Source organism: Ptychodera flava, chromosome 13 (genome assembly GCF_041260155.1).
Source record: "Ptychodera flava strain L36383 chromosome 13, AS_Pfla_20210202, whole genome shotgun sequence".
In the NCBI taxonomy this organism is placed as follows: Eukaryota; Metazoa; Hemichordata; class Enteropneusta; family Ptychoderidae; genus Ptychodera; species Ptychodera flava.
Genome location: NC_091940.1, coordinates 37,119,757 through 37,145,940, shown reverse-complemented (window position 1 = coordinate 37,145,940; position 26,184 = coordinate 37,119,757). Strand labels below are relative to the sequence as shown.

Sequence of the window (26,184 nt, the reverse complement as noted above, 5' to 3'; positions counted from 1 at the left end):
AAGATCACCATAGTCTACTGTAGCTTTCCAAGATGTGAACTGTTTGTTTGACAGAAAGGGGAAGGGAGAGATACCAGAACTCTTTTCATGATGCTATGGCCATTAGCGCATCACAAAAAGACTGGTTGACTTGATAGGTGGTTAGGACTCATTCGTACTGACATCAGGGTTCCATCATTAAGGATAGCAGCCTTCTCAAAATTGAAGGATAAACTTTTGCTATAACTTTCCCCCAAGGAAACTTAAAATCATTCCGTTTCAAAGTCGAAACAAGCCAAAAAATCAGGGGTCACAGTGCAAAATTGGTACAAGAGAAACAAATTGTAAATATTTACCAGCATCTGGAATTCAAAATGGCTGCCCATCCCTATGTGAAGTTTTTAATTTTCACAAATCTAAACTGGTGAAAACTTTATTTACTCCATAAGTTTCAAAATGAAACCCCACAAGTGGTAGGCCAAAATAATATTGTACAAGCTTGCAAGTCCAGTGGTAGGCCAAAATAATGTTGTACAAGCTTGCAAGTCCAGTGGTAGGCCAAAATAATACTGTACAAGCTTGCAAGTCCAGTGGAAGGCCAAATAATATTGTACAATCTTGCAAGTCCAGTGGTAGGCCAAAATAATATTGTACAAGCTTGCAAGTCCAGTGGAAGGCCAAAATAATATTGTACAAGCTTGCAAGTCCAAATATCTGTTCCCGAGGTGCATTCTACCTTAACATGCAAAAAGAAATATTTTCCCCAAAATTTTGACATATTTTCAGAAATAATTCTTTCAGTTTTGGCAAAATTAGTTCTTTTTTACCAAGCAATGTTTTGATTGAAACTATGAATATTATTCGTCAACGGATCCTACAACAAGCATGCAGTAATAAAACAGGGCATATTTGGACTCCATACACAGGGCATGGGTTGGCCCCATCTCTAGGCTTGGGTTGACGCCACATAAAGGGCATAGGTTGGCCCCATCACAGGGCATGGTTTGACTCCGTACACAGGGCATAGGTTGGCCCCATCACAGGGCATGGTTTGACTCCGTACACAGGGCATGGGTTGGCCCCATCACAGGGCATGGTTTGACTCCATACACAGGGCATGAGTTGGCCCCATCACAGGGCATGGTTTGACTCCGTACACAGGGCATGAGTTGGCCCCATCACAGGGCATGGTTTGACTCCGTACACAGGGCATGAGTTGGCCCCATCACAGGGCTTGGGTTGACTCCATACACAGGGCATGGGTTGGCCCCATCACAGGGCTTGGGTTGACTCCATACACAGGGCATGAGTTGGCCCCATCACAGGGCATGGTTTGACTCCATACACAGGGCATGAGTTGGCCCCATCACAGGGCATGGTTTGACTCCGTACACAGGGCATGAGTTGGCCCCATCACAGGGCATGGTTTGACTCCGTACACAGGGCATAGGTTGGCCCCATCACAGGGCATGGTTTGACTCCGTACACAGGGCATGGGTTGGCCCCATCACAGGGCATGGTTTGACTCCATACACAGGGCATGAGTTGGCCCCATCACAGGGCATGGTTTGACTCCGTACACAGGGCATGAGTTGGCCCCATCACAGGGCATGGTTTGACTCCATACACAGGGCATGAGTTGGCCCCATCACAGGGCATGGTTTGACTCCGTACACAGGGCATGAGTTGGCCCCATCACAGGGTTTGGGTTGACTCCGTACACAGGGCATGAGTTGGCCCCATCACAGGGCTTGGGTTGACTCCATACACAGGGCATGGGTTGGCCCCATCACAGGGCTGCTAAACCCATACACAGGGCATGGGTCGGTCTCATCATAGGGCATTGCTAGACCCATACACAGGGTATTGGTTGCCCAATCACAGGGCATTTCTAGACCCGTACACAGGGCATGGGTACTGGGTTGGACTCGTACGCAGGGCATGGGTTGGACCCATAAACAGGATATAGCTGGATGCAGGGCATACTTGGACTTAATTAAGCATAGAGCATTTGGATACAAAATCAAAAGTCTATAGTTTATTGGCATAAAATACATTTGTTATGGTTGATTTATTAAAGATCAGAAAAGATTTCCTAGATGTCACTGTCTTATATTTGCTCAATATTTGCTTCTCTTGGGTTCATCTGGCCACAGACCTTTGTCCCAAAGAATAGTCAAACATTGCATCCATAAACCAGTGAAGAAAACAGTCATATACAATCAAAAAATAATGTGGTAAAAGGGAAAAATAACCAGTACGTAACAATCCATTTATGATGACCTTAATGTTATTGTTCAGGTTATTTCATGCTGCCAAGGCTTATGAAAATGCGGCAATGATGCTGAAGGTATGTGTCTAAAACTTCTACAATGTAATCATCAAAACACTTTGTTGTGCTTCCTTCTCTGTCGTTTTCTGTGTTAAGAGCTAGAACTGTAACTAGTTTCATGTACTTGACAATGAAGTATACAAGTCATTTAAATGGGCAACACTGTTACTTTACAATAATTATGTTGATGATTATGATATTAGGATAATGATGGCTACTATCGTAATATATCATAGCAATTGTTTATGTTATCATGAGTGTAATAAAAATGACAGTTTCAGCAATTTTATCTCCAATTATGATTATGGTGTTGATGATGACCACGATGACAATTATGGTTTCAATGTGGATAGGATGCTAATTATTATTCAGTATCATCATAACCATCATTATTTTTATGATCATCATTATTGTCATTATCATGATTCAACATTGCTGGTGTTGATACTGAAAGCACCATTATACCCAATATGAAAATTGTCCAGTCTGCAAACATTAGACGGATAAAAAAGAGCCCAGCTATTCTGAGTTTGATGTAGTAGTAACTCAAAAAGAGAATTGTCTGGCTGGTAGTGATTTGTGAGTTAATAGAGAAAACTATTGTGATGAGAAAAACAACACATCGCAGATGTCATCTTGAATATCACCCCGCCAATGGAGAAGGAAAAATAAGAGATATGAGTCACAAGTTATTAAAATCGGAAAGCATAAATCAAAGTGATGCTTATTCGATACAAAAAGAAACCAGACCTCCACCTAGAAATCTGTCACAACGGTGAAAATTTATGGTTCATAAAAATTGACAATTAAACCTTTTGTCATCAGACCCTGGTTTATCCCTATTGTTGTAACAGACCTAGATGCAGGGCCATTGGGGTGAGGGAGTTAAATCAGAGTTGAATCTTGGAGTTTTTTTATTGAAATGACGTGTTGTAGTCTAAAGGTAGGGGTACTCTAGACAACGATGTCACAACAGTTTTTATTGATTTTCAATATGGTGATATTTACAGACTTTTAACATCGGTGAACTATGATGACTTCTGTCAATCTGAATCAATTTTCAACATCTATAACTCCAAACTGTACATGCGATATATGTCAAATAAATTGAAATACTTGTGGTCTTTCAAAGAGATTACTGTCAATACCAATATTATTTGAGAACACCATTAAAGTTTTTTATGATTGATTTTTAATCAGTTAAATTATTGGCAGTATTCCGTAGTCTACTTTCTACGTTTAGGTTAGAATATGCTGATCGGTAGGATTTCAAAGTTTCTTCCGTCACTTTGCTTCCATTTATCATTTTTTGGGGGGTTTTATTTAGTGTTAGAAACTTTGCCAACTGATAAAGCAGTGTGACCATAAAATCTATTGATACGTTCAACTTTGCTGTGATTACAATTTAGTTAATCATAAAAGACTGTATAAAGAGAAATGCCTTTGCTATTTTGTACTGCCTGAGGCAGTTTTTTTTGCTTTGCATGTCGATACCTGCTTGTGCCAAGATGCTGCATTGAATTCTGTGAGAAGTCACAAAGTGGATGTAAATATTCTTTATTATTGTATGTAACAATTCAAAAAGGATCCAGATCAAAACAAAGCAGGGATCATCTGAGATTTTCCACAGGATTGACAAGACTGTTATTTATGAGGTGTCTATGATATTGTTCCATGGCACACACCGTAAAAATTTCTTTGGATTTTTTTTGCAAGGTGCTAGAGTTCCTGTGCCAGTGTATTATGACTGCTTCTTATGTCAGTATTGTTCATATTTCAGGAGATGAAAAATCTAGATGGTGCTGCTGAACTCATGGAGAAGGCAGCTGGTATGTACAGAGAACATGGAACCCCAGACACAGCAGCTCTTACACTAGAAAAAGCCGCAAAGTAAGTTGCATTCAAGTTTTTTTTCTGAGTGTCCAGGCAGAATGCCTTCAGAGCTGTACAGCTCTATTTGCTTTCTGTCAACTAAAAATGACTGTATATACAAACCAATCTGTCATAATTTCTTTTTCCCATCGAATTGTGTTCGAGCCCAAAGTAAGTATATCTTTCAGTATTATGGATGGATCACATTGCTGTGGTTATATACACAATGAACTGCAAAGAGCAAAGATTTCTTTTCCATAACAGTCCATGAGATATCACAACAGCTTATTGGCGCCTTGTGAAATATGGTATTACATTTGTAAAAATCATAAAATTTGATATCAGAGACTGCCTGTTTTTGTAATCCATATCTCTGATACATTTGACACAGTTTCTTGCTGATCATTTTTTTCTCTAGGCGTCAGGCAGTACAAGATAAATCTTGCCAATTTGACAAATTGACAAAACAAAAATGGGTTCATAATTTCAGGAATCAGTACTAATGTCTCATACTTGTAGCAGCTGATGAACTTCACTGAGTATTGGTATTTTATTATGCAGATCACATTAATGAGTATGTTTTGTTGTTAGTATTCATTTATGCAAATTACATTAATGATCATTGTTTTGATATTAAAATTTTATGCAAATGATTCTATATCAATGTGGAATATTCATGTATCTCGGATCTTGCATTGTATAACCAGAGCAATGTCACCTCTGAGGCAATGTGATGCGCACACATGTGTTGTCAATGTGACTCGAGACAAATTTACATATTACATATGAGAATTTCTGAACATTCCTGAATTGTGAATTCACACAAATATTGAGTACATCTTAACCCTTTGAGAGCTGTAATTGTTCCCACCAAAATTTTAGTGCAACATTTTTACCAATTTTTATGAATTTTTCTGTAATTTTTTGATAATTTTGGACCAAATGGACATCACATTTCATTGGCTAATATGGCTACAGTTTGTTATCAAAATTTTGACAAAAATCTGAAAAGAATTGACCGGAGTATATTTTCTAAAGGAGACAAAAATTGACTTTGGCGCTCAGAGAGTTAAAAGTCTTTGCATACAAGGATCACAAGTCAAAATTCTTTCATGAGAACAGTGACATTCAGATGTAATAACAAAACAATTTTTCTTATTTTACAGAATGATAGAAACAGTGAAACCAGCCAGGGCTGTGGAGTTATATGAGCATGCATGTGAAGTTGTAGAGGTAGGTAGTCTTTTGTTTAACAACATTTCTTCTTGTTACAGAGGTCTGCTCTTTGCTGTTATGATCTCTGATGGCAAGCAATTTCAAGGATAAATTTTTAAAAAAGTAGCAAGTGACAGCTTGAAGTTCAAAACTCCCTTATTTGTTTATTGACCTCAGCTTGAAGATAGACCAAGACAAGCAGTGAATTCATTAAGTCAAGCTGCAAAGCTTCTAGTAAGAATGAAGGAATTTGACAGAGCCGTGTCAGTGCTTAAAAGAGAAAGGACTATGTATGAAGAGATGGAAAATTTCCCATCAGTCAATAGAAATCTAGTATATACAGGACTAGTTCATATACACAGAGGAGATTATGTGGCAGCTGACCAAGTATTGCAGCATGGAATGAGGTAAATATGGCTTTGTTTATCATTTTAAACTGAATGAAATGTGCTGTGTGAATAATTCAATGATAGCTAAACACTCTGGTCTACATTGTGATAGTATCTCTTATCTTATCCTTCAACCATATGAAAGTATTCTGCCTACTACTGAACAATCCATTTTTTAACTCCGCTGTCTTCAACACAGAGCTTATCAAATACCGGTAGATGTTTGTTCATCATTGTTCATCAACTTCTTGTGTTCAAAGCTTCTTCTTGAAAACTGCCAGTCCAAATACTTTTACATTTGGTATATGGGTCCTAGGTTGTCCAAATTGTGATGAAATACACAACCATGTGCAACTTTTGGTAAAAAGATCTTCCAAACCACTTGTCAGACAGCTTTGATATTTAGTAAACATGTTCCTAGGGATGACCTTATTGAGATTTGTCCAAATTATGATGAAATCTGCAAATCTGTTTTAGTCAAAATAGTTTCTCTCAGAGTATTCAATTATGATTAGAATCTGGATCAGTGGCTTTTTGACACCAGTGACTCAGTCAGTGTGTGTTGTACATAGATAAAATTCATCAAAAGTTTTGGAGAACTTTGCCTGAAAACTGGAGGTGTCCTCCCTTTAAGATGATGAGATTGAAATAGTGACAAGAGACAGTTTTTCTCCATATGACAGTAGCCATTGCTGAGACTTCCTGAACCGATATCATTCATTCAAACTGGAGTCAAGTTCAATGTACCATAGCACATATGTACATCGATTTGTTTTGTGTTATGACCCAATATGGCTGTCAGGCAGTCATTTTTGCTTTAATGTTTCACATTAAATGTGATAATGAATTTTGTTCACACTGCACTCAAGTATATTGTACTTATTGCACTCATACCTGCATTGACATGTTTCATAATTAAATCCAGTGTATCCACTGAAGTTGAAAAGTCCAATGCTTTTAATCACTGATTCCTGAATACAGACATTTCTTCACAATTTGACTTCAAAGCTACTAGCAAGGATTGGGTCACTGCCAATGAATCGTCACCCAACAGAAATGTCATCCAAAGGGCAGGATGATATGACCCAGTTTCTTGTCCCACCTACATGTATATTACGTAGGCAAAGTGTGTCTTGACCTACAAATTCAACACAATGTGCAATTTGAGGCATCAGCAAATTGCTACTCTGGAGTCACCATTATCTTGTTTATTGCGACCTTCATAATATCCAGTACCAGCCCCTATCACTGAGATCAATATTAAGCAGACATAGTCCTTCAACTCTGTCTGATTGATTGGTGAAACTTTACATGCCCTTTGCAAAACCATGGAGGGTATCTCCTTTCTGATACACAACCCAGTTTGAAGTACAGATATTTGAAATAAAGATAACTAAGCAAATTTTATTGAGTCAGTGGTACTCCACTTTCCCAATGGAAGGTGTGACTTCTGGAGTTCAAACTTTATCACGCAGCTGAAAAGAAGGTACGCCACAAAAGCCAACAAAAAGGATATGATTTAAGTTTCCTTGACTCGGCATAACATTGGTTTCTTAGGAGCCAGAGACACATTGCATGTGAGTTCCACAGGCAGAGTTCAAATTACCTTTGCCATAGTCTGCCAGCAACGTTGCTATCTTATCAACAAGTCACACAACTCTATCTACAGTAGGTGTTGAAAGTCATGTGTCCTCACTAAGGTCATCTGTTACGCCTGGAGTGAAAAGTTTATAAACTCAACATTTGATGATGTTGACGATTTGAGAGGTGGTTGCACGCTTGATTTCAGCTCTCCAGTGTATGGCATTTGTATTCTGTTATCGTGTGCCTTGCGTACACTTCTGAAGTAGCAGTGTTTCCGTTAGCGTACAAACTTGCGTACTGTACGCATATTTATGGCTCTGTACGCAAAATAAAAATCGCTTGCGTACGGATGTACGCAAATTTCTGGCTCTCGACTGAAAATCAAAATTGTTCGCGTATGTGTTCAAAGACGTTCTCAGCACACGCAAGTAAGTGGGGCGTCGACCTGTTGAAACTATAAATAGCATGGAGTGAACGCGTACCAAAGACGTCCCTAGCGAGTTTCAGGTCACGTTCGTTGATGTTCACATACCAGCGTTAAAGGCTAAACGAAGTTTCTCCTATCTACAAATCAATACTGTAGCTGTCAATCATTTCCACGCACATTGACTTTCGACCAATGACAAGACGTGCCTAATTAACTTAGATACAAATAAACTTTTATCATCACACGATGTTTTTTTCTTTCCCACGGGCTTGCACAATCATTTCGAGTCGCTTCTCCACGCACGTGTTATTTGCTATTTGACTGTTGATCCTCTATCCACGGACCGGGCTAGACGTAAATAAATATGTCGAAACGTCAAAAGACACTCGATTCTCTGTGGAAGACAACAAAGACCACAGAACCACGCGTTAACGACGATGTTCGTGACACGGAGCCGGGTGATAATAATGAACCTAATAACGGTACCGAAGACGTTGGAATTTCAACACCGCATGCCTCGGTTTCCAGCACAACAGTTACCGATTTGGACACGCCAAAAACTGACGGATAAAAACATCAAAACGAAGTCGACTAAATGAGAACGTCATCGATGACATCATGATGATAACACTGCAAGGGCCAGAGATCGGAGAGTTTGACTTCCAAAGTGCGATGCAAGAGTTTAGACGGCAGAAACAGCGGAGAAAATAGATTTGTTTGACGTCTATTTAGGGAACGATGGCGTCACCACTGATACCAGCGGCAGCCTTCGTGTATTAGCGGTACTTCTTTGTTTTGGTTTTATGAGGTCAGTGGTCACCGTACGCGACTTTTTTTACTTTGTACGCAATTTTCCAGAGCCTATGCGTACATCGTACGCAAGTAGAAAAAAAGTAACGGAAACACTGGAAGTAGGTCAACCTAGAATTCAAAAGTTTCTTTAAAAAAGTCCACTTTTCCTGTCTTTTTAAACTAATGTAACATCCCTTCTGTGAGTGTTCCCTCCTTTGGTTTTGCACTTTTATCCATCGATTGTCAACTGAAAAGGAAAAATCCTTAAGATTTACGTGTGTCAACATTTCTGAATAAAGGTTTATTGTGTATTTATCCCCGGGATTTATCCTTCGTCTGTCAGTTGATCATAAGATGTCCATACATGTCTTGAATCATCACTCATGAAGAAAAAAAGGATTTTCACTTGAGCATTTTGACATGGTTCCACTGTGCAGTGTTGCATATCTTTGTTGTGCTCTTCAGTGTTGCATGTCTTTGTTATGTGTGTTAGCACATTTTGCTGCATCGTATGCCCCACCCTACACACAGTACATGTGTTTGCGAAGTAGATTAGAATTCAGTGACTAAAAGCTAAAACTTTTCAAGTCAGAAATGCAAGGAAAAAATTGAGATAACTATAGATCAAACAAATTTTGTGTTTTCTGCTAACTAGGTCTGTTTTATCAAAAGTATGTGTATATTTTAGCTCACATTTGGTATATGTATATATACCAAAAAGAACTTATATGGTAGGTCAGCTATGTCTGTATATATGTTAATATGTGTGGATGTATGTCCATCCACATCAAAAACTCCCAAACCGTAGCACCTACCATCTTTGTATTTGGTGAACAGGTGTAACTTGGGATGGAGATGTGAATTTGTTCAAATGAACATGTCAGTTTCAAAAATGTGCAATGAGGTAAAAAAAGAGAAAATCCAGCAAATTTCTAAAACTCTGTAACCACAGGCGAGATTTCGTTGAAACTTGGTATGCAGGTTGTTTATTGTGACTTTAGATAGAGTTGTTAAAATTGTGGTGAAACTTTGATAGTTGTAGTCTTTGGTGAAATTTTCGTACTTGTATTTTTGCGGCAATTTTTCTCATTTTTGGTCAATAAATCATTTTCTCTGAATTGAATATTCTAATTGCTTTGAAACTGGTATGCATGTACCTAGAGGCAACCTTAGTTGAGTGTCTTCAAATTTTGGGTGAATTTTTTCATATTTTTATTTTGGGGGCAATTTTTCCCATTTTTGGTCAAAAATCATTTTCTCTGAAATCGCTCATCCAATTGCTTTGAAACTTGGTATGCATGTCCCAGGGGTAAACATAGTTAGGTATGCTCACTCTGGCTTGCCACACTGAATCAGATGTGAGCCAAGTGTCATTGATGCTATGTTTGCAGTGTTGTTGCGAAAAAAATATGAAATACTTGTTATCAAGGTAGATATGTGTGTGCATTCATATAAAGTAATTGAACTTATAGGGATTTAATCCTCATTCTCCCAAGTTGTATTTATTTCTGTGGTTTGTCTATGAAACCTGGTAGAGGGAGGATTAATTTGAAAAGTTTTGATATGCAGTGATAATAGTACATTAAGAAGAATTCATTTTTGTTTGATGAATTCCTTCCATAGACACTGTTGGTAATAATGTCTGCCATTTTCATTGATTTGTTCTGCCCTGCTCCCAAACAGATGCCGTGCATCACACATATGGCACTTTTGGTGGCTTTTGTGTTATAAAGAAACTGCAGTCAAAGTTCTTGCAGGCAAAAAGAGATTGTATATTTGAAACTTTGTTAAAGCAGTTATCATCTCAAGCCCTGAAACTGAAACTTTTAAAAAATCGTAGCCGTTGTCAACACTCATTTTCAAAACTTCAAAAGCTTTTGACAAGATGGTAACCTAATACTGTTATGTCTGCTGTTAAAAAGGGTCATTAGCTGTCACTTTTAACAATTTTTACTGATTTTGTTGTGAAATGTAAACTTCAGTTTCTTGTTCTACTCCCAAAGCATGTTTCAACAGCTATCATCACCTTGTCAAGACAGCGTCCATAGATACATGTAAAATGCTCTGTTTTTATTTATGTTTTGAATTCTAGTCCAGATTAGAATTCAAAACAGATTACACATTTGGAGGCTGGGCTGCACTTAATAAGCTGAATACCCTGTATTTCTTTATGCTTTCAAGAGTAAAACAAGAACCTACGTGACATTAAAGACAAAAATAAATACCGGTAATCAAAAGTTACAGCTACTGTCCCTTTAATATTGAAGTAGTGCCTTTATGTGAACGTAGGATTTGATCAAAACAGTGTCTGTTAAACAGATACTCAATGAATGACTCCCATTATATCACTCAGCATTTCCATATAGAAAAATGTAGATGGCAAAAAAACATTACTTTAGCTTTGAGGCTAGCTGCTGTTTACAATCGAAGTGTCAGTATAGAACTATTATTATGACCAGGATGCCCTTGTAAACAAAAAGCTGAATGATTTATTAATCAAGGCTGTTGCAGTGTTTATATAATCATGCGTTCCCTAACTTTCAAAATTGTGAGGTTGAATCTTAAAAATTGAAAGTGAATTTACTCTGTGTTTGCTCATGCTTTGCCTTTGGAAATTGCTGTACATCATATTCAAAACAAAACGAGATCAAGATTACCCAGAGAAGTTGAAGTAGCATTCTTCAATGCCTATAGATCTTACATAATTTCTTGTCAGGGTATTTACATAGTTCCCAGTCCCCATGTTTTCCTTTGCAACTTTTGTCAAGTTAATGAACTTGTTTTGAGATCAAGCTGATAAAGGGTAGTGATCATTATCTGGTGACTATTAGTGAAAATAATGGAACAATAGCATACCAATAATTTTATCGATATGATTGTACATAACGGTTTGCCATTGAATCTCTGTGAGTCAGTCATATGCATTATGAAAAATTCAAATGAAAAATGTATTTTTCACTGCTGCCCTGACTGGACACAAAATAATACAATATATGCATTCAATGTATGCAATGTGACATGGGAAAGCAATGCAATAAAAAACAATAATACAGTACTTTTGTATAACTAGAAAGATTTCTTTGTTTTATTGTCACAGTTTGTTTGTCATGAAATTAATAAAAACAAAAAATACCAGAAGTGTTACTATCTGTATAATAACATGTTATGGCTGTGTTTCTTTGTTGTCAAACAAATTACATTTATGTTGTTTTGTACATGTGTATGACTTTACTGTTCTGTGAATTTGTATCATCAATTGTAAACAGCTTTGATGTGTGATCAAAAACCCTGAAACATCAAAAAGCTTTCTGTTGAAATCTTCAACATGTAGCGAGTAGTTATACCACTTAATTGTAATGACTCCAAACATTTATCCTCCCACTGCTCTTGCAAAGAAGATATAAAGTTCTCATAATAAATAAATTCAAATGCAGACTAATAGTATGCCTCCATTCATCAAATCAAAAATCACGTGATTGTTAATAACTGATGTGAGTTGATACTTGTGTTTTAATATTCAAATCATATACACAAGGGAAGAAGTCAATCTGATAAAAGTCAGATCTAGAGATGCAATGTTTTGTCCTTTGTTTGTCCTTTGCCATTCTCACTAGCTGCTAGCCGCCACACTTCATCTGAACCACTGCCATTGGAAATCACATTCAAATCTTGTGCATCGGCCATAGCAACTGACCAATCAGAAAGAGGTTTACAACCAAAACTTACTATGGACTACAGCATTGTATTAAATTGCAATCTGATTTGCTCCTGCAAAGCGGGAGATTTGTATGTGATCTTCTGTAGTAGTGGTTCAGATGTAGTGATGTAACTAACAGCTAACAAGAATGGCAAAGAACAGTTGAAACATTGCCATCTCTACATCTGATTTAATAGTCAGATTGGGAAAGTCATGTAGAAACTTGCCATTTTGGTGATCTGTTGAAAACATGTAAATTAAAAATAAAACAAGCGAAGCACTGTAAAATTATCAAAATTAAAAGTGTCTCGGGTTTTAAGATTGCTTTTCGGACGTAGAATTAAATTTGTTTGTATTGTTGAAGTGATAAAAATTTTTCAAGAAACCTTTTTGGTGGTTTTGTGTAATTATCAAACATTGACACAATGCTGTGGTTTTCTGTTGTTCACCACAATGTTGTGGTATAGATTGACCTTTCCCCTTCATGGTTTAGGCAAAGCCCTATTGTTTTCAGTGGTAAGGTTTGACCTATACCCTACTTATGATGAAAAGGGTGAAATAAATGTAGACAAACGCTACTGAGTGTGAAAAATTGCAAGAATTTTATCATTGTCTTCTGTTAGCTGATCTTATTTTTGTGTTTGGCATAGTTATTGTCTGGTTGGAAGTATATCCTTGGTAGTCCAAGAGTAGAGTATGGACTATGGAAGACAAGTAGTACAGTTTTTCATGTAGGTCAGAGTTTTTATGAGTTGCTGGACAAGTTGAACTAATGCTACATAGATTTTTGATCCTATACAACTGATCATCTTTATAACGTTGTTGATTTGACCTCCTGTTATGAATGATATGACTGAATGGCAATGAAAACTGGTGAAAATTTGGAACCATACAGGCTTTTTTACAGTGGTTTAAGTTAATTAGACCTGCTATTAAAGACACAGAGTTTGTGGGATATATTGTTTGTTGTTCTCCTTCATCAACTTTTCACATGTTCTCCAAAACCACTGCTTATTGGTGTATAAGTCACTCGGAATGACTTGGATTTTTTAAAATGATGTTGAAATTTGCAATCTCATTTTTGGTCAAAACATTGTTTTCTCTGATATCACAAGTCTTACATCTTTAAAATTCACTATGAAGCTTCTTAGTGATACTCTAATTAAATTAAGATAAAATTTGCATATGATTTGCATATTTGAACTTTATCTTCTTTTTTGCTCAATTTTCTTTAAAAATCTGCGTCTCTTAAACTGGGACCAATATAGCCATCAAATTTAGCTAGTAAATTCCCATTGATGACCTTGTTCATTTTTTTTCAAATGAAGAAATTTGCATGTGCAAATTTCTTTGCCTAGTTTTCTCATTTTCTGTCAAATTGTTGCTTTCTTTGATCACCCCTTTCAAATTCAATGTGTAGCTTCTTGCGGATGCCCTCATTGAGTTATGACAAAATTGGCATGTTTTAAATTTTGAGAATAACAGAACAGTCATTGCAGTTGCTTTTTAATTTGATTTTTCAGGTGCTTTGCGAGGATTCTGTTCATTGTTTTCAGCATAAGCTAGGAGTGATATCAGCCACTTGGTTGCTTGTTTTAATCAGGTGCAGTCACTAATCTAACTCTTGAGACATACCTTTATGTAGGCCATAAATACCAACTCGATCATTGAGTATTAGGTACGTCTTATCGAACAGCATAGTTTGATTTGAAAGACAAAAATCAAGATAACCTACATATTAGTTTAAGTGTCAATATATGTATCTAGACAGACAGACAAGTCAGATAAACTCTTGTTGTGACTTGTAGCACATTTTTTTTTTTACTAGTTTTCAATAAATTTAAACTCATGTCAGAGTGAGTTTTTGGACGACCTCAGTTTTCGGACATTTAATGACATGCTATTCGTTGTACTCACTTCGCTCTGTATTGATAGCATTTTACAAGTCATGTGACAGCATATTAAGTCAGCTGACGCTGCTGTCCCGTTTTGGATAGTCTTTTTTCGATAGAAGCTATTTCGGCCGTTACAAACTTGGCGAAGTTAACACACCATAAGATACAAGGTGTCGAAAGCAACACACACAGACAGCCCATGTCTGATAAAGCACCATACACATTGAAATATAGTTGTGTCGTCCATGGATTGAACGTAACTAATTTATCATGAAATCTTTACAAAATGTTTTCTGAACACATTGAGATTGAAAATCAGGGGTTTGAAGTTTAAAAATATCAATATTTAGCCCCTATAATCACGTCCGATTACTGCGATAGCAGTCCGATTACTACGCACTCAACATGGGGTCAACACTTTGGCAACTTTGACCCCCAAAATACCACTTCCGTCCTGTTAACAGTTTGAGGATAAACACAATAAAGTTTAAAAGGTATGATAATAAGATTTCATAGTGCTCGTCATTTATGAAATGGCTCTGGGCGAAATTCACTACCCTGTCCGAAAGCTGTCACACTGAGTGTACAAACAATCATCTTTTTAGTCACCACGGATGCAATCAGGCGGGGACTTATAGATTGGGTCCCGTCCAGCAGCCATTTCTCTGTCACCCCTGAACCAATTTTTCAAACTGTGTGCCAGGATAAAGTACTGTGGCATACATATGCATGTCAATTTATTTTGCGATACGATCCAATATGGCTGCTGGGCAGCCATTTTGTTGCGATTTGTTCATGTTTTTGAAACACGACTCAACTATCCCTGAGCCGATTTCATTCAATGTAAGTACACACATAAAGTACTATGGCATATATATGCATGTCAATTTATTTCGTGATATGATCCAATATGGCTGCCGGGCGGCCATTTTGTGGCCATTTTTTCAAGTTTTCGATCCATACAATGTAACTCAACTATCCCTGAACAGATTTCGTTCAAACTTGGCACACAGACATTGTATTGTAGTGTGCATATCAATTAATGGTCTGAGTAGGGACTGTGTCGTCAGCAATGACTTGTCTTGAAGAGACTGACGCTGGCAATTTTCAAAATTTAAGTTTGCCTATTCTTTAGGTTTTCTCTTTTATATGTTTTCAAACAGTGAGATGAAATAGTTTACTGTGGGAAAGGTAAGTATTTGTAAGCTATACTCATGTGTAAGGTCACACAAGTATATGGTAAAGTGTTCTTTTTTAAAATTTGAATTCTGAAGAGAATGACTCACTAGGTTCCTGTATAATAACAACTTTGGTTCACTGCAGTTTCATTCTGACTGTTGGTATATATGTAACAATGAATTATGATGAGAATAACATACTAGGTTTCTGTGTAATAACAACTCAGGTTGGTCACAGTTCCATTCTGACTGTATCATATCATGTATTTAACAACAAATAATGAAGAGAATAACATACTAGGTTTCTGTAGTTTCATTCTGACTGTACTGGTATGTATGTAACAATAATAATAATGAGAATAAGGTACATATACTAGCTTTCTGTAAGGTAAAAAGCAAAGTGCACGTCAGCTAAAATAACATTTAAACACAATCCAGGGATATGAACAACTGAAACAGGTTTCCAAAACTGAAAGAAAACTATGTTTATTGTGACATTTTAGCAACTTACATGAGAGCCCTGACAGACAGTACCCAATCTCAGTGGTCAGATGTGTCACGTAGTCTAGTTAACAACAAAACATTTTTGAGTTATTCCAAAGAGTAGAGAATGAATTTAGTACTTAGCAATTGAATGTTCAACTTTTTAAGGTTGGTTAGTGAGGAAAATAGTTTAATTTGATAGTTGTTTGCTTGTTGAATCACATTATACTATAGAAAAAAATACAGCAAAAGAAATCTAAACAAAATAAATACGATTTTTTATTCACTATAAAACATTGTAGACTTAAATTTAGCTTACTTACCAATAACAATAGTGACAATGTAGCCGTAAGTGGTTTTAGAAATATTTTAAAACTTTGTGTATCTGAGTAATTGTTTACTTTATATTTTTTTAAAGTTTTTCTGTTTTGTCTCTGTGTTTTTACCTTGTATTTGTACTTTTTCTAACAGTCTTACATAAATGGCCCAGCCATGGAAGTCGTTATGACTAAATAAACAAATGGAGACAAAATCCATAATTTACAGTTTATTGTCTATTCCCCATGTTATGATTGCTGTATATAGAACAATGTAGTTTGTACCTGACTGTTCTTAAAAAAAAATCAAGTCAGAACAGCGTATAAATGTAAATGAGGTCATAGGATGACTTGCTTTGTTCTGGATTCATCCTTGGGAATCAATTGAAGGAAAACAGTCACGGGAACTACACCTGTACAAGTTTCTTGTTTACCAACAATGTATTTCATGCATGATATTTAGATGCACCTCATCATCATAGCTGTAACATTTAAATTATACGATGTAGATTATAACAGACATGTTTTAACTTCATCAATCACCATCGCACCTTGGATACAATGTTTACATCAGTTGTATGGGTCCCATACAACCTCTGAGCACAGTTCCGATGACTGTATCCCTTTAAATTAACGCACATGGCTCTTTAGCAACAAATGTATTGCTCTATGATGTTATGTGGATCACATTGAATGGTGAGATTTAAAACTATCTTAATATGCACTTTGTTCCCAGACATACTAGTAGTACGATTTTATTGTTTTTTTGGAGAAAGCAGATTAGCCAGTTTTAGGTACGCTAGACGAAGACAATGGTTGATGTAAATGTGTAGTGATTTTATTGGATTGATAAAGGGCAATAGTGAAGCAATAGTTAGATTTGATCCTGACGGGTAGAGTACGGGTGTGATGAGGTCATGCTGGTCATAGGATAGCTTCCAGTGATTCAATAAGATTCCTTTGAGAGAAAACTGATTGACAAGCATTTGAAATGGAAGCATGATAACACAGTGTCATGTGATTTAATGACATGTCAAAGGTCAAGTCATTAGACTTCCAAAATGTGGTCTGATTTATACCTACCGGAGGTACGGTACTGATATGATTGTGGGATAAACTCCGGTATTTAGGGTTCCTGCAAAGAAAACAAACCAATTACTCAGATTTAGGACAGCACGTGGAAAAAGATAATTATGATGTGTGACATAATTACTCTGAAAGGCCTGGTTTTGAGACTAAATTTTACCAGAGAATGCAGTTTATAGGTACTGAAATTTATGAAAATTAACCATGGCTGTGGCTGATTAGTGAGTTTGTTATTTAAGAAATGGTAAACAGATGAATGAACTTTGAGGCTAACTCTCTCACTTACTTGTTTACAATGTGATTGCATGGGGCTGCTTGGCAACAGTGCTGAGGTGTTTCCTATCCTGATACTACCTTTAAGTGGGAAAACACACTTTAGATTGGAAATACCCATGAGTGGAGAACGCAGTGTGTGTTGAACCAGAATCTTGTGACATCATCAGTACTGCGATCTTGGAGACAACCAAGTTGGGTTTTTTTTAGAAATAGTGTAGTTACAGATTCATACTTTGTGCAACAATGAGAATTTTCACAATTTTTACCAGTTTAACCAAAACCTTGACACTATGTTTATTGTGGCGAAGCACAAACAACACTACCCTCACAAACCCATTGATATTGACAAATATGGTTGGCTGGTGTGCAGGCAGAGTGTAGCACAATGCATATTACAGGGTACATATTACAAGGTTGTAGTAGTACTAGCTATAGGTGGAGGTGGTTCTGCAACAGGACAAGCACGCTCACTATGTACGGATTTCACATTTGGTATGAACAGGTATGTCCGTTGTATATAGAATATGTTGTGCAACCAACTTTTCAGGGACTGCTAAGGTATAGAGGAAGAGCTGGCTGTAGTAAAGTTTTACAACAGTGTATCAACACACTTTAAAGTTGAAAGGTCATTTAAGGTGAATAGAATGAGAACGTCTACTTGTGGTGCATACTTTGGTGAATTTTGGGGGTCATGAACTGGTTATCGTGTTTGAATGTATTGAGAATCTAGAAATGATCAGTGATTTCCAGCCAAGCAGACCATCATCAAATGCTGCTGAACAAAAACTTCATGTTGCAGTCTAACGAGAAATTCGTATTCTTGCATTATTATTGACCTTCAAATAGTGTTAATAGTGAACTAAAAGCAGCATTTGGTAAATTTCTATAAACTATTGCATATACATCTCCAAAATCTTAGTTCTACATGTTTACAGCAATATTGGTAAATACATCAATTGTACATGTTTAGCAGATGGTCTTCCTCCATATTGTCATATCGATGCCTGTATGGCTCAAATCAGGTGACATTTACATGAGCAAACTTTGCACTCCATAATGTACTCGGCTCCGCCTCATACATTATGTTTTGCAAAGTTTGCTTTCGTCCATTATTGACCGAGAGGGGGTACATTATTGCCTAAATATCACTGATGATATTTTACAGTAAACGTTTAGATATGCATGACAAACATCATCAGTTTTGGAGTTTTTGAACCATATTTACAACTTGAAAGTAAACAAGCAAAACAGCTGCCACTCTCAATCAAAAATGCAATGTTGCCAATATAAAAATACAAAGGGCTTTCAGAAACAAGGCTGTTTGGGGTGCTAAATACCGGTATAGTACTAGTATGTTGAATACTGTAGTGTTATCCTATGGTAGTTCCCTTGACATTTTTGGCATAAACAGCAGAAAACAATTTGAAGGGTTGCACAGCACGGTCTGTACTCCAAACAGGTAGTGAGTGCTTGGGCATGACAGTGACATCTTGGTATAATGCCTTGCTGACATGGCAACTCTCAGTATCAACAAACATAATTGCCACCTATCTCTGTGCTGTACAACAATAAGGCATAATCGAAATCAGGAGAGTTTTGATACAGAGTAGAGTTTGGGATCGATAACCAATGTAATAACATATTGTACCATGCTTCTGTTGTATTCTTCCTGTGTGACTTTTACTCAGTTCTGATATCTTGTCTTGAGATATGGAGGACTAACTTGTGGCATTTGGTGTTGACTTCTGGGGATATGTCACATAATTTATGAATGAAACCTGTGTACATAAATATTACATATTTATTTGCATGACGGAATATAAATGAAGCCTTAAAATTAAAGGTTTTTCCTGTCATTTGTAAAATTCTAGGCATCGGTTTGTGATAAATAAGTTACTTTTAACTACTGTAATGCTAGGGGCACTTGCGCTGTTTGTGATCGCCAGCTGGCCATATGCCCCAGTGTAGGTACATTTATAAAAAGCCAAAAATTATGGTTTTATCAAAGCAACAGTTTTCTCATTATTCTGACATTGCTCTTGCTTCTTGTTTCCAGGTACCCTGGGTTTTCAGATAGTGATATGTATTTTGGATTGTCTCAGCTCTTAACTGCCTATGACGAACAAGACCAGGATAGGGTCAATTCAATAGTCTCCACACCGTTGTTTACATATATGGATAATGACGTAAGTTGAAATTTTCAAAGGGCCAAGATTACATGCCATGGTATAATTGTCCTTTTGGAATTGTGCATGATTTTTTGTGAGGTGTTGTTTACATGTATTTCTGTGTTTAAATCACATTCGATTTTTTCTCATTGCTGACTCAAACTACTGTTAATTCAACCATTCTTTCAACAGTCTTGACAGACAAACTTCAAGATTGCTTTTATTTTGGGTTTCATGTGTGTGTACATCTATTTGTATTGTCCGTCTATACAGCTATCTATTCTTGGCCACTTCTCAAGTCATTATTGAAGAAATATCTGTCTGAATAGGCAAATTTTCAGTGTATCTTTGCTTACAACTGAAATGGTACATAAGTTGGTTTTATTGTACGATCCAACATGGCTGCCAGGTGACCAGTCTGTTCCAATTATTTCACGTGTAGAGATATATCAGTCAAATGCGGACGAACCAGTTTGTCTGAAAGCTGGTCAAAGAACAGTCAGTGACCAAGCATGTGTCCACCCAATGGGAATACACTGAGTTTATTCCCAACAGTAAGAGCAATCACCTGTTAAGTATGTATTGTTTGTCAGAATTCTTATCTTGATCTTTAAAGAGGTCCTTGGTAGATGAGTTATGGTGATACAATACACTTGTAGTGAACAGTTTGCTGTACAGTGGACACCTGTTTTGGCACTGCCATTGAATAGGCGCTATTAAACAGTACTATTCTTGTTGCCCACTCACTAAATTGCAATATTCATTTGTCCTAATACAAATTTGTCCCTAGATCTGCCAAATTTGTTTTTCCATTTTCAAAGTACGAACATCACTCAGGCACACTGCAAACATGAAGGAACAACATTCTAGCACACTGCAGCGAACAAATTTGTTCAAAGTTGATGATCATATGCCTTACCATCCAACTGCTGTCAACTAAGATTTGTGGCAACTTAATTTGAATTGTGATTGAAAGCGGAAATAGCTCTAAAAAATTGAATGTGGGCAAATTGATGACAATCAGCATTCAAAGCCAATAACAAAACTTTAGGTACAAACGTATGTTTTTTGTCATATTCATGGGACCATTACAGTGAACTGTAGGATACGCTGATGGAAGTTCTAGTTTGATGGAACAAATTTTAAACACTTCTGACCAAGTTGCTTGGGTATTTTAAAACTCTTGAGTTTACACTATGAGCTTGTATGCATCGTAATCTTCTATAGAAGTAGCCTGTGTGTAACTTTTTAATTTGCAATATGATGCTGGAACATATTTCTGTCAGTGTTGGGGTATGAATGCAATGCAAACATGTCAATTTGTTTTATGGTTTGTTCTAATATGGCTGCCATATTGTCACAATATTATGACCTCCCTTTCATGCCAAATCATAGTTTTGGCTCTGCTTGGATTGATACCAAAGTAGAGGGGAAAAGACACAGTCTACATTCATCTGATGACAGATATAGTATCGTACGAAATAATCCCATGGATAACAAATTTAAAGGCAGAAACAATGATGTAAACAAACATTTTGATGATATAAACACTTTACATTTTGTTGAGATAAAATTCAGATTCAGATAAAATGATATCATTAGTAAAATGTGACAAGTCCCCGTCCCCACACCAAGTACTTTGGGTTCATTTCCCTTAGACTATATCTTTGTTATTGAACCTACTATAACATGCTTATGAGCTGCTATCTCAGAAACTTTTGACTTGATCGGTTGATTAGGCTGTCCATTATCCAGGACAGAAGACAAGTCTCAAGTACCATCATATATATGGTTGTATTTGCTGAGGAAAGATCTTTATCATGTTTCTGCATGTTTTTGTTCTCAACACTCAAATATTTGTTTTTATCATACGATTGTTTTTGAATAAGTTTGATGATGTAAACACTTTACTATATCTGCCTTCATATTGGTACAGGCTGCATTGTAAAGAAGAGCATAGCATTATATATTGTTACGTGCAGAGAAAACGAACAAAAGGGTGAACTCAGCAGTTAATGTTTAAACAAAATTTATTACAAAAATAAAACTAATTGCTAAGTCAGGGATAGAGTACAAGCTTTATAATAAGAGTGTACAAACTACTTATCTCAGCTGGGACAGCAAAGCTCCAGTCTCAGAGTTGTAACAGTCAGTCGGATGAATGAACAGTCCTTTGGCTTGCAGGCTTGAAGCTGCACAAAGTCCACAGTATAAATTTTATCCAGCGTTGACAGTGAAGGTCTTGAAAAGTCTTGAGAATGACTACTGCTGGAGTTTAGTAACACACAAGAGACACGATCCCAAAAGTCTGACTGCAAGCCTGCTGTCCCAGTATTTATACTCATGTGTTTACATAAGCATATAAGAACAATCTAGAACTTTTATTGACATGCTAATTACTGTTCTAAAATTATCTCTCTTACACAACTAATTAAATTTCAAGAACATTCCAAACATGACTAATTGAATTCAAGGTTGTGAGGTCACTGAGGGTAGTGACCTTGAGAATGTTCTAGACTAATTGAACTCAGGTCATGATGAGTGTGGGGGAAATGACCTACATAACAATATATTAACCACATAGTGATGTAGAAGTCATGTTTTATGTACACATTGCTATAAATATCTTTTTACGACAATGATAATTTATTCACCAATTAATCTCTTTGTTTGTTTGTTTGTTTTATTGCAAGTATAATGAGACTAATGCGTTTGTTGAGTCCATTCGAATGGATATTGTACAAACTTCAGTTCACTTTCTTCCAGTTTCAATAAACGCATCGTAAATGGTGTGCCTCACTAAGAGTATCTCATCGTTGTGAAGTTTATGATAAGTTTTGATTTTCAGTCATACACCCATTTATTGTTGATTGGGTAAAACAAATTTCCTCAACGATGGGTTCCATAGGGACGGCCCCAGGCAAACATATCTCACACCTACGCTCTGTCTTTTTCCACGCTAGATTCTGTCTTATTCAAGTTGACCTAATTCTATTGTCTGATAATGGCTCTACCTGATACCACCCCCTTTCTTCACACATTATCTTTATTCCTTTAATTTGTTTGCTGGTTAGGGAGTCTCTCTCAAACAGTGTGGTCTGCTTGACCTTACTCTCATCTGCAGCAAAGCATGACTTCAAGTTTTACAGTACACACAGGAGATGCTTGTTTTCCACAGTGCACAAATCAGTATAGGTCAGTCAACTCAGAGCTGAATTCTCGTATACCAACTGATCATAGTTTGCTTCCATAGCAACTATCAGTTTGACAATTATATCTCCTCCATTTTTACCCACTTCATGAGCTTTATTTGTTTGTTGTAGGCACCCTCTTGTACCATGCCCTCCTTTTTTCATGAAAACACAGTCCTTCAGAACTCTCCTAGCCTGTCAAAATGCATATTTTAAACAACACTCTAAGCGATGATATGTGGGTAGCCAATATATAGCTTAGAAAAATTGAAGGTCAAAGACAACAGAGCTCTGTCTTCCTGCACTATTTGGATGCTGACATTTTCTCTGACAAAATGAGAGAATTTTGTAGCATTCCTTCCCTACACATTATTTCTTACAGTTTAAAATTGCCACTGTGTAGTCATGTGACCAATCTTTATTTTCAAGTCTTTTTACTTCACCTTGATTCTTTCTACAAGCAATTTGCTGCTTCATTTTTACATAGTCTCTGCCGATGTGTGGTATTTCACTATGTCTTCAGAAACAAGAGCGCTTGAAGGAAGATCAATGTGTAATGACACAGAAGTGCCTGTGTCTGTGTTTATACAAAAGTTTTACTGTTTCATTCAAACTCACAACATGCAATACCTACTCACCAGGCATAGAGGTCAGAATTTCAAAACTACCGTACTTGGCTACATCACCACCTCTGATATGTGTGGTTAAGTAACTAAGCTAGGCTGTTACAAACCGCAACTACTCCACACAACTTGAGTTCATTGAAGCACACATGCACACGTACAGTGTGCATGCTGGCATGCAACGCACTCAAACTCAGTAAAAGCAATGAATACATCACTATACTTGGCGTCAAATATATTATGTGCATTTCTAAGACTGTATATTCCCTGATGGCAATTTCGTTTCCGACTATCTCCGTAATCGGTTGTTCACTATTGATTGTCAATGAGCCTGGTGTATACGGTGGATTCCCACATGGCTGAGTGTTTAAAGGTGTATTCAGGTACACGCTCTCCATGTCACATAGCTAAAAAGTTGTGTCAAATACCAAAATAGAACAGGTGCCCGCTGACAGTTTATGTGTTTCAATCTAGGTATGTGTTTATGTATATCCTATGTATGTTATTCATATCCCAGCTACTGTATTGATATGTTATGCATATACAATATTGTATGTGTTATGCATATTGCATGCATTCTATACATATCCTGCTGTTTTGCTGTGATGTGTTTTTATAACTAACATTTTTCTGTAGCTTATGTACCTGTAGGTTTGTCTATGCATGTTTTTCTAGTGATCAAAGATACACTGTATAATGTTGGCATTATGTTTATAACCCCTGGCCCTCAGTCCATGAACTCATGATATGGGCTCTGTGCATAATATGATACAGTTTACCTCTTTATCAGATAACAATTTATGTCTTGAAACAATGTATGTCCTGTTTGAGGTATTTCGAGGTATCAAAAACGGAGGAGTGAGGGACAAAGTGCGGGACACGCAAACTGTAATTTATGGCACTCTGAGGGACGTCCCGCACTGTGTAAAATATGGGACTCTGAGGGAACGTCCCGCAGAGAGTTAAAAACTGGACTCTGAGGGAGGGGGCGCCCCAACGATGTGCATTGGTCCGGTACGCGCTGACGCGTTACTTTTCAGTTTGGCTTTTTCGTTTGCAATGGATCGCCAACGGCGTCGTCGACATTTTGAATCCTGCCGACAGAACGTGAAAAGAAAGATGCAGCTACGCCAGGAAATCGCTTCTAACGTTTATTTCGTTTTTAGCAAAATCATTAGAAGAAAATATAACTTTCTATGTAGCCCATTCTTCATGATGTCCTGTCTGATGTGGCCCTTGGATTGCCACCACTGTCATGGCGAGAAATGGTATAATATCACAAGCAGATCGTGCCTCGAAGTTTATCGAAATGCTTTTACGTAAAATCTGTCTGGAGACGTAATTTCTCGTGTGAACAGATTATGACATAGCAACCACAGTCCTAGCCTTGCGTACAGGTCTGTGTGTTCCCGGCGTTATACGGCCTCTCACATGTAGTAGGCCGTATAACGCCGGGAACAGAGTAGAGTAAATCGAAACCCAAACAGGGTGTTATTATAGGAAAGGCAGTGACTTATTTTAAAGCTGAATAAAATGCTGTTTCTGGTTGTGTAAGTCTGTCGATCGAAATATATATTTTGTTCCCAGTTGATTAATCATGAGGGATGGCAGTCTAGATCTCCCCTTTATGGTTCGATACTTACTGACTCGTTCCTTCTCATTTTTGTCAATCGATGAAAGCATTTTCGTCTTCCATATTTCAATCTTACTTTGACCGATGTTATATCCTGACCTATAGTGTCATTAGTTTTGACCAACGTACAAAGACGTGGCCCATGCACCCAGTTGACGAGATATTTTGCAAAACTGTGAAGAAATATTTGAACACGTACGGCCATACTGTATGCATGGGGGCCCGGGAGACATCGATGTCTCTTAGGGGTTGTAGCTTAGGGGATATCAAAGCAGATGAATCAGTTAGTTGAATAAAACATAACTTTTCGGACAAATTTTATGTCAATTTTGTCAATGTCGGACTTTTGATTCGATTGAGAAACCAGAATCACCTGCAGAGATGTCTGTATTAAACATGGACGCACAATTCGGAATAGTTTGTTGTGCTACGTCATACAGGATGTGCTGTTGATTTTCATTCTTTCGTGCAATTTCATTTGTTTGAAGCAATTATCCTTTCATTTGACTGCTCTGTGGAACTCTTCTGGATATGTGTTTTGGATAAAAAGAACTCTACAGAGAAAGACATAAACTTCGACGGTGATAGGTATACAATATCGGTTCGATGTGAGATTACAAGTTATTTTAGAAGTTCTCAAAACCAGTAAAAATAATTCTGCGCGCCACTTATTATCCGTGACCGCGACCATCGTTTTTGAAGTGTTCGGAGAACAACTTTCAAGCTGCGTGTTGAGGTTCAGATGTCCGAGTTTTTTCATATTCAAAAGGCTTATTGATTTACAGAGAACGCCCGTCTTAACTTAGCACATGATGGCAATTGAAAATTCAAAGCCAAATAGCCAGTGGGAAAAAAAATCGACGACTCGCTCTCACCAGCGGTCGCAATGAAAAAAAAAATCGAAGTCTCTAAAGTCGGTATCATTGCTCCGCCATGTTTATTGTTGGTTGTACGGCCAGTTTAAAGTCAAAGACTTTCTTCACGGTAAAATTCATATAATTACCATACCGCGGAGTTCCCTGTGCATTTCAATATGTCTATTTGGAA

The 26,184-nt window shown here is 37.1% G+C and overlaps 1 protein-coding gene across 3 annotated transcripts in view; it reads left to right on the top strand.

Moving 5' to 3' along the window:
• LOC139148349 (gamma-soluble NSF attachment protein-like) overlaps nucleotides 1–26,184 on the top strand; it is a 68,339-nt gene that overhangs the window by 14,677 nt on the left and 27,478 nt on the right. For all 3 annotated transcript variants that reach the window (XM_070719748.1, XM_070719749.1, XM_070719750.1), the window contains 5 exons: nucleotides 2,281–2,329; nucleotides 4,092–4,201; nucleotides 5,350–5,416; nucleotides 5,576–5,805; nucleotides 19,579–19,708. In XM_070719748.1, the coding sequence (XP_070575849.1) occupies nucleotides 2,281–2,329; nucleotides 4,092–4,201; nucleotides 5,350–5,416; nucleotides 5,576–5,805; nucleotides 19,579–19,708 (586 nt within the window). The remainder of the gene's footprint in view (nucleotides 1–2,280; nucleotides 2,330–4,091; nucleotides 4,202–5,349; nucleotides 5,417–5,575; nucleotides 5,806–19,578; nucleotides 19,709–26,184) is intronic.